Source organism: Hipposideros armiger, unplaced genomic scaffold (assembly GCF_001890085.2).
Source record: "Hipposideros armiger isolate ML-2016 unplaced genomic scaffold, ASM189008v1 scaffold_430, whole genome shotgun sequence".
Classification (NCBI taxonomy): Eukaryota; Metazoa; Chordata; class Mammalia; order Chiroptera; family Hipposideridae; genus Hipposideros; species Hipposideros armiger.
Genome location: NW_017731780.1, coordinates 391,627 through 401,730, shown reverse-complemented (window position 1 = coordinate 401,730; position 10,104 = coordinate 391,627). Strand labels below are relative to the sequence as shown.

The following is a 10,104-nucleotide window of genomic DNA, read 5'->3' as shown; positions in this document are numbered from 1 at the left end:
GGCAGTGTCACTGGCCCTCATATGTGGGATCCGAACCGGGGCCCTCTGGCATCCCAAGCGAGTTCTTAACCATCGCGCCACTCGGCCGGCCCCGGATTTACTTTCTTATTGAAGGTGGCGCAGACTGGGTTTTCTGTCTGGACGACTCTGGGTGAGCATGGAAATGGCTGTAGAGTCCGAGACGATTTAAACCTGTGCTGTTGATCTTTCAGCTGAGTCACTTTTTGCAGTGAAGTTTTACTTTCACATTAGGGACTTTAAAGTCTCTCCTTTATCTAAATTTAAATTTTTAAAACTTAGTGTCTTTCCCCAAAATAAAGCGAAGTGAAGTTCCCTAAAGTTCTGTATGAGTGGTAATTCCTGACTCCTCATCCTGACCTCATGATATACTAGCCTTTTGTTGATCCAGTTTTTATGAAAAGTATCTCATTCATTTAGTAGGATCATCTACCAGGGGTTGCAATCTGTTAGTGGTTCATAAAATCAATTTAGTGGGTCCTCATCAGAATTGGGGGAAAAAAAAGAGAGTAAAAGAGGTAAGATAGAATAGACTCTATCAGGATGCACGACAAGTAGATAAATAAGTATTGTTAAGTACAATTCTTGCTTCATTTACACATATGTGTATAGTAGGCTGCAATGTAAAAATGTTTTTCTCACTGGACTGGAATCAAAAAAGTTTGAAAGTTAGTGACTGCAGATTTTGTTTTAGGGGGCGGGGGAACAAATCTAAGTAATTACCTCTTTTGGGGAGTGACTGGCTAATTTATCATCTTGGGAAATACTGTTGGATCCTATTTTGAACTCATTATTGTATATTAGCACTGGTGCTACTCAACTACCAACCTCCTCTTCTTTCACTTGGTGCCCACTGGTCCTTCCTGTTATTGATATAGTATCTACCTTTTTGGAGGTTGTTTAGCTCTCACATATTTTTGTTCAATCTTTACTGCTTACACAAATTAAAAAAGGAACTTACGTATTCTGAATAAACATAGACTTAACAAAATAGCAATATATTGCAAATTGCCTACTTACTAAAATTAATTAAAAAAATTAATATATCTTCCTTTTTTTGTATTAAAACTATCCTTTATACACTATTTGCTTTTCTCTTTGAGCTTCATTATGAACTCAAAAATGTTTACAGACTAAATTTCAAAGAATTAGTATCACTATTTTATTTTAAGCAGGAACTATCACAACTTGGCCGATGGCTATCCCCTTAAGCTTGCTCCACTGTCCTCTTACCACAGTCCCTAATGGTTTTGAAAGCATTCTTTCAAAATTTCTGCTAATAAGAAGATATTCCTGAACTATCCTGTTTTCCTTGCCCTAAGATGTAAAATTGATCACCCTCTGAGGAATGCTGGTTCTTTAATGAAAAGTAAGAGACCCAAATCTAGGCACCAAGGGTGTGCAGAAATGACAATGGGCAAAGGTACTAGTGCTATTTTTGTTGCACTATTTTTTGAGATATTTTTAAGGTTATGAGTTCATATCTGTTTTTTTCAATTTCAGGCATTATATTATTGCACTCTGTTTTTGTTTTTTAGAATATATGCTCTCACTGACTGTTAAAGACTTTTTCTTACATTGACAAGAAACTTTTATAAGTAATAATAGCACTTACATCTTGAAAGACTGGTTCCCATTGTTCTCTTGGTCCAATTGCATCTGAACGCCCAACAACAAGTCCATCTGAATTGATACCAAGGTATTTTCCATAGCCAGATTTCAGGGCAATTCTTCAGGGTAATAAAATAGATAAACGTTAAAAACTGAGAAAAAGAAAATTAAATATGGAACATAAAAATAATATGTGTGTGTATGTAAAAATTCAGACTAGCCATAGTCCAAATATTCAAAACCCACATGTGGCAAGTGGCTACCATATTGTACGGTGTAATTCAATATATATAACTTTATATTCTGCTTTCTAGTATAAGCATTATATCTTAGCAAATGTCTTCTAAATTCATTATTCTTCAAATATACTACTTTTAATGGATATATAATGTTCTATTATAGGTGTATTAAAATTTTTTTTTCTGCTATTTTAAAAAGTGCTGCTGTTACCTTTTCTGTATGTAAAATTGCTGATTTATCCTTAGAAGAGATTCCTATTAGAGAAATTTTTGGATCAAAATGCATCAACTTTAAAGCTTCTATTGTATACTGCTAAACTGTTTTCAAGAAAAAATTTGTATCAACTTCATGCTCAAATTAGGAGAGTATCTTTTTTTTACCACAGATCTGTTAACATTATGGCTTTAAATAAAATTAGAAAATCTGATATGGGAAAAATGGTATCCTATTTAGTTTGTATTTTAATTATTTTGAGTGACATTTGTACTTCTTTTTCTTTTTAGTTTTTAAATTATCTTTTTGTCCATTTTCTACTGGGGTCTTATTGTTTTCTTAGTGTTATATATCCTGTACATACATAGGGAGAGCAAAAACTCATTGCCTATTAAGGTCACTGAAAATATTTTCCTCATTTGACTATTTACTTTGTTTATAATATTTTTTGTTTTCACCTGAAAAGAAGTTTGTGTTTATTGATACTTCTTCTGCTTTTATCCTTTAAAAGTCATTCACCATACTTACTGGCTATTCAAAGAAAAGTATAGAAATAATCATCAAATGAGGCTTTTTAAACAAAAAAATATGATTTCTAATTTTTTAGCTTACCAATCCCCTATAATACCAGGGGATTGACTTTATACTCATTTATAGGCTAATGATAATATAATACAAGTCATTATGTTGGTGTAGCTAATTACTAGAACACTGAAATTTCTGTATCTACTACCCAAAGTATCATTCTGTACTTTTGCATTGAGAATAAAAAAGGTCAGCTTATAAAATGACTGTAAACATAGTGAATAAATTCTTTTGGTCTTTTTTTTTTTTTTTTTAAAGATTTTATTGGGGAATTGGGGGAGGAGAACAGCGCTGGGAAATCGGGGGAAGGGGAACAGACAAGTTGCTGTCCTTTTGTTCTTCAGTCTAGTTGTGGAGGACGTTGCTTCACTGGCCCAAGGTGGCACCATCATTGCGCTCTTCCCGGGCGAGGCAGATCAGTCGCTGGCCTCTGGATGGCCGCTCATGGCGGCTGCTGGCCACTTACTCTGGCTGCTGGCTACACACAGTAGCTTATGGCAACCCACTGCAGCAGGGCACTGCAGCCTATGCTGTCACCGGAGACCCACGGCAGCCCAGCTCCAGGTCAAGCTGCCGTTCACCATCTTAGCTGCAGAGGGCAGTGTCACTGGCCCTCATATGTGGGATCTGAACTGGGGCCCTCTGGCGTCCCAAGCCAGTTCTAAACCGACGTGCCACTCGGCCGGCCCTCTTTTGGTCTTTATGACTGTGACACTCTCTGGGAGTTTAAACAATATTCCTTTCTTTTATAATCCTGTTTGTCTCTTGACTTCTGACCACTGAATTTATACATCATAGCTATAGCAGATAGCTTTATCTATGTTTTCTTCACATGATCTTTCTAACCTATATCTTATTTGCTCTGTGATATTATTAATCTTCATTTTTTCCCAGCACAGTAATATATATTGCTAGGAATCATAATATATGCTTTTATCTGGGGCTTTAATTCTCTTATAAAGACACACTTACTGCAAATGTAATTTAATAATACTTAAATATCTACTGGATATATAATGTTTTATTTTTAAAATGTCACAAAATACACTTTTCAAAAAAATGTTTTTTAAATCAAAATTACCTGTGGGCGTATGTTAGCTAGATATTAGAATTTTTAATGAATGAAATTAAATTTAAGAAATAAAAGATTATTAATTATAAGTTCAATTGAAGCTTACCTGGAATCAGATAATTTGACAGCTGTAAACTGCTCTGGAGGACTAGGGCCCTCATCAACTACAGGAGAAAAAACATTTTGAAATAAATTTAATATTTGTTATAAATAATTACATAAAAATACTCTTTAGCTTTTAAGTAGCTATTTAAAAAATAAATACAAGAATATAATTATAATATAGTATTAATATTATCAAGACCTACTTTATCTTCTATAACTAGTGTTATTTTTACATACTTAATAAGATAGGTCAGCATGACACTTCTCACTTCCAAGGTATTTTGTGTGTGTATGTTTTAAAATGCAGTCAGTATGTAGACAAATAAGCACTTAATATTTTAAAAAACCAATGCTCTTAATATTTAAAAAAACCAATGACGGGCTTTCAGACCAAAATATATGGCTGTTTATCTTCTAATTACTTCACATCTCATTAACGCTTCCTCTGATGGGCTAAAAGGGAATCAGAAAACTTCAAATTGTTAACGATGCTCAAGGTTAGTTTTGGCAAAAGGTCTGAAGAATATGGGAATTCAAATCTTTGACTCGGCCAGGTCTTTTTCTTTGCGCATATTATTTGAATTATGTTGTTTTTGATTTCCACAGATACTCTTCTGGAACTATAATGAATGATTTCAAATGCTTATATTGGAAAGAGGGAGTTGCCAATAACTGGTAAAGATAGAGGAAGGAAAAAAAGTGGAAGAGTCAAACGCAATGGATTCATTCCTTTGGAATATACTTGAGATTAGTTAGAATTTGGCTAAGTGAACAAATTTAGTAAAATATATACTTTAAGTGGCCTTTTCCCTTCCATCGCTTCTTTCAGATACAAACCTTCCTTATGTGGCGCTCCTAGTGTAAAAAGTCCATTGTCAAGTGCATGTATGTAGGTTCCTTTATCCATTTCAATTGCTATGGTTCCTGAAATTTCACCAAAGTTTGTAACTGTCCACCAGATTCCTAAAAAATAAAATCAATATTTCAAATGTACGTTTTAGATTTGACAGAAGGTTCTTGTTGCTGTTATTATTATAACTTACTTTCTAAAACCTCTTTTATTTTGCAGTTGTAAGAAGTAATACAGAGATCTCATATACCCCTTACTTTCTCTCAATGATTACATCTTGCATAACGTTGACGTTCATAGTACAATATAAAAATCAGACAGACACTGATACAATCCATTAAATTAATAACATCTCAGGCTAAAGGTCAATATACAGAAATGAACTGTATATCTATATACTAACAGCAAACAATTGGAAAATAAAAATTTTAAATTCTATCTACAGTAGTGTAAAATTAAAAAAATACTTAAGAATTTAAAAAAGGCAAGAATGCTACACTAAAAATTGCAAATTATTGAGGGTTAATGTTAAGATGTTGATTTTTCCCATATTCAATACAATTCCCTCAGAAAACTCAAGAGGCTTTATTGTAGAAAGTGAAAAACTGATTACAAAATTTGTATGAAAATATAAAGAATCTAGAATAGTCAAAAGAATCCTGAAAAAGAAGTATAAATTTGGAGGACTCACACCATCTGATTTCCAGACTTTATTAAGTAACAGTAATCAAGACAAATGTATCAAAAGAACAATAGACAAACCAATGGAACAGAGTTCAGAAATAGACCAACACATGTAAAGTCAACTGTTTCTGGACAACTATACTAAAGCAGTTTCATGGGGAAGGGGCATCTATTCAACAGGCACGCTGGAACAACTGGCTACAAATATGAAAAAAAAAAAAAAAAAAAAAGAACCTCAGCCCCTACCTCACACCATACCAAAAATTAATTTGAGATGAGTCATAAATCTAATATAAAAACCACAACTATAAAGCCTTTAAAATAAAATGTTGAAGAACATCTACATGATCTTGGGATAAACAAAGATTTCTTAGAATGGAGAAATAAGGTGGTAGCCATAATAGGGGGGGGAAAAAAATCACAAAAATTAAAAAACTTGTTTTCTTTGCTTATCAAACAAAAAAACCTAACAAAACAAAAACAAACAAAAAAACACCATTAAGAAAATGAAAAGTCAAACCACAGATTGAGAGAAAAAACTAACAGAATTTTAGTACTTTCTTGATGGGAGTGTAAAATGGCACACTTTAGAAAATCTTTGGCCGTTTCTTATATAGGTGAATATTCAGACTATTGATACAGAAATTCTACACCTAGATATCTACCCAAGATATTTACCCTAATTTTATTTTTTTAAGTTGAGCCATCCTGCCACCTGTTGGCAGCTCTGCTCGGGCCATGAATTGAACCGGTGACCCTGTTGCTCAGAGCTCGCACTCTTGAGCGAGCTCTTAACCAACTGAGCCACTCTGCCAGCCCTATTTACCCTAATTTTAGGATTGTTGATTTGTTATTTCAAAAATATGTGAGATTTTTCTAGAATATTAGCTTTATATAATTTCATATAAAATGTAAAGGAAACATAATTTGTGAAGTTTGAAAAATGTAACCTGCCAAGTTTTAAAAGAGAAATAACTGCTTTAAAGTATAGGTGTGGAAAGGATAGGACTACATGGAAAACAGGCTGTTTAAGTGTATTTAAAATCAGTTTATTTCTGGTACCATTCACAGGTTACCTTGATTCTCTTCTGTTATTAAGATTTTCACTCATTTCATAGTCTATCAAATAATTATTTTTACTGCGAAGATTTCCTTTAGGGATACACAAATCACTGGTTTCTACAATTAAAAGGCACACACATTCAAAGAAAACCAGCAGGTCCTTGAATAATGTTGTTTCTTTATACTGTTGGTGAGAAAACAAAATTGAATTCTGGCCAGAGCCACACTGTCTGTGTGGAGTGTGCGTGTTCTCATATCTACTTGGGTTTTCTCTAGATACTCCAGTTTCCTCCCACATCCCGAAGATGTGCACATGAGGTGGACTGTCGTGTCTACATTGTCCCCATCTGAGTGAGTGTGGGTGTGGGTGTGAGTGTCCCTGCAATGGAAGGGTGTCCTGTCCAGGGCTGGAAAATAAGTATCTTACTTGTTTTATTAATCTTTCTTAAATGTATGTGTAGCTCACATTTATTTCGATGTTTAATATTAGAAGTGTTTGGGGTTTTTTATTTAGAAGTTTGGTGATGTTTTTGTGACCAGAAATATATGCTGTAGGAACTTAACTCTTGTTTATATCAATTAACCTAAGGTAAACTCAGTTTTGTTATACTGTATGTCCTTTCGCTTAAAGTTGTAGTTTCTAAGAACCTATCAACAAGGATAAGTGAGGACTTACTGTAATATGTAAAATACATTTGGTCAAATAACATTTATCTACATCAGGCCTTTAAAATTATGTGTTAGGCTCTCTGAGCTATTAAGTAGTCTAGGGGCACCTATTAAATCAGAGCTATGTATCCTCTCTCCTGTGCTTTGTTCTCATAATGAAGAAAAGGCATCCAAGGACATCTACCGTGCCAGAGAATAAAAGAAATCTACAACCGTAAATAATACTTGAGCACTTTAAGACAAATATGCGTAGGTTATAAATTCCTTCTATTTCCTTATTACTTATCTCTAACTAAGAAAATATTTTTTAAGGGATCTCAACCAATGTTAACTTTTCTCAGAATAAAGTACAGAAAACTGACTCACCAACAATATCAAGTTGGGTTTCTTCATCATCTTCTCTTTTTCTCTTCTTCTCTTTGCTCTTCTTTTTCTTACTACAGGAGATAATTTATATAGATGAGTTTAGATATATTGATTTGCATATTAAATATCATGAGATGGAATCTTGGAAGAATCTTGTAAGCTGTACGTTGATTTACAAGTTACTGATTTATAATGGTTTACGTTGATATACTTCTTACTTTAATATTGAGAAGTCCCTTCTGATCCTGTACATATTGAATATGGTTAAGAGAACAGATTCTGGAGCCAGCCTGCCTCATTTTAAATCCTGATCCTGTCACTTCTTCGGTCTGTGATTTACTTAAGCTCTCTGTCAGTCGGTTTCCCTACCTGTAAAATGAGGATGATAATTTAACCCAACTCTTAAAAGTTACTGTGAGGATTAAGAGTTAGTATGTACTTTCCTATCTTGTTGCTGAGAATGTAAAATGGTGCAAGCTGCTTTGGAAAATAGCTTGGGATTCCTCAAAAAGGTAAAACCAGAGTTACCATATAACCTAACCGTTTTACTCCTAGGTGTATATAACCAAGGGAAATGAAAAAAATATGTCCACACAAAAACTTGTAGAAGAATATCTATAGGAGCATTATTCATAAACAGCCCCAAAGTGGAAAAACCCAAAGCTCTATCAACTGATGAACGGATAAACAAAATGAGTTCTATCCATACAGTGGAATACTAGTCAGCATAAAAGAAATGAGTACTGGTACATGCTACAACATAGATTACGTTCAGAATGTTATGCTAAGAAACCAGACACAAAAGGCCACATATTGTATGATTCTATTTATATGATATATTCAGAATAGGCAAATACACAGAGACAGAAGGCAGATTAGTGGTTGCCAGGGACTGGCGGGGAAGGGGAGCATGGCAGGAGTGACTGCTTAATGGGTAAGGCGCTTCCTTCTGAGGTGATGAAAATGTTCAGTAACTAGATAGTGGTAATCTTGTGAATATACTAAAAAACACTGAATTGTACTTGAAAAGGTTGAATTTTATGGTATATGAATTGTATCTCAAGAATGAAAAAAAAATCCCAGGAGAGATTTTAAAAAGTTAAAAGTTTCAGATTTCTTTTGCACAAACTCCTCATGGTGCCAGACCCTTAGGCAGAGAGTTCTCAAGGGCTTCATTCAGCTTACTCCTTGACACTTTCCGTTTCAACTAAAAGTACCAAAAACTCTTGTTTATCACTGAGACCGGGAGGAAATACTCAACATTTGTAAGAACAACCAACCCCTAGTAAATCTACCAATTACAAAGTGGTGGAGATATGAGTGGGCAAATATCTTTTCCTAAAAAAAAAACAACCTAACAATCACTATTTATTTACTGCACGTTAATTCATTTAATCCTCATATTAGTCCTTTTAGAGTATCATTAATCCCTCTTAATATATGAGTAAATGCAAGCTCAAAGATATTAACTAACTTGCCACAAATAACAAAATTAGTTAACTGGTGGAGTCCAGATTCGAGCCCATGCCCCCTATCAAAATCCACACCTGCACAGTGCATTACAAATTAATAACTATTTTTAGGGGGGAAGGAGACAATGGCGAAAATAATTAGCTTTAATAACGGAAGCTATTGTTATGGCCTTAATCATCAAATGAATGCAGATCCAAAACAAAAAGGTTGGGGGGGGGCGCTCATCAGAGGAGCCAAATTTGTGGCTCCTGGGTTATTGCTCTCGCTGTCCTGTCTCTTCCTTTTCGGGGTGCGACAGCTAGGGCTTGTGTCTGCGGCCTGTCCCCCCAGCTCGGCACAGGCGCTGGGACCGAGCCGCCGCATGGTCCACCCGGGACAGCTGTCTCAAGCTCCGGCGAGACTCACGGGGGTGTCGGAGGGCGGACGCTTCTGGCCTTTACCTCTTAGCCTTGGTTCCCTTGAGCACGAGTTTGGTGGACTTCACATAGGAGTATTCGGCCATGGTTCTGGTGACACTTCTGTATAAAAAGATGGGAGCTGGCTCAGGACAAAACACCTCGACTGGAGCAGGACCGGGCGAGGGAGGCAGGAAAGCGCTGACTCCCCGAAAACGTACGCAACAGCAGCTGTGGACGGGTGTCTCCTGAAGCCCGGGCCTTTTTCACCCCAATGTCGAGGCCCAGGTGAAGAGTTCTGCTTCCTGTTTACTGTGCGGGGCTACGGCAGCCGCAGAGGCCCGAAAGAGTCACGTTCAGGGCTCCGCCGTGAGAATCCCTGTATGTTCAGCAGACGCGCCCTCTGGTGATCCTAGCGGGTCTAACACCCGTAGGTGGCTTCTCAAGGCACTGTTGCGATCGCCTCCTGCGAGGTCTTGGGAGGAGGCGACACTTGGATCAGCCAGAGAGGGTGGCATGACTCAATCAACCATCCCGGTGCTGCAAGCAGCGGACTGGGCCTGACTGCCCGTGCGGCCGAGTCCATTATCTGGCCTTGGGCCATTTCAATTCCATACACGTTTATTGCAATGTTTTAATTAGGGAGACTTGTGTGATGCACTGCAGGAAACAATTAGGGAATAAAGTAAAAGATAATTAAGTGTTAAAATTTGGGCGGCAGATTTCACAAGGTACTGTAGAAATTTGGGTGGAGGTGGGGT

General features: G+C 36.2%; 1 protein-coding gene across 2 annotated transcripts in view; it reads right to left on the bottom strand.

Moving 5' to 3' along the window:
* Positions 1 to 9,674, bottom strand: part of FRG1 (FSHD region gene 1) — a 17,595-nt gene extending 7,921 nt beyond the window's left edge. For both annotated transcript variants that reach the window (XM_019664787.1, XM_019664788.1), the window contains exons 1-5: positions 9,389 to 9,674; positions 7,476 to 7,546; positions 4,682 to 4,807; positions 3,846 to 3,903; positions 1,634 to 1,748 (exon numbers count right to left, since the gene is read on the bottom strand). In XM_019664787.1, coding sequence (XP_019520332.1) covers positions 1,634 to 1,748; positions 3,846 to 3,903; positions 4,682 to 4,807; positions 7,476 to 7,546; positions 9,389 to 9,450 — 432 coding nt within the window. In that variant the 5' untranslated portion in view covers positions 9,451 to 9,674. The remainder of the gene's footprint in view (positions 1 to 1,633; positions 1,749 to 3,845; positions 3,904 to 4,681; positions 4,808 to 7,475; positions 7,547 to 9,388) is intronic.
* Between the last annotated feature and the right edge of the window lie 430 nt (positions 9,675 to 10,104).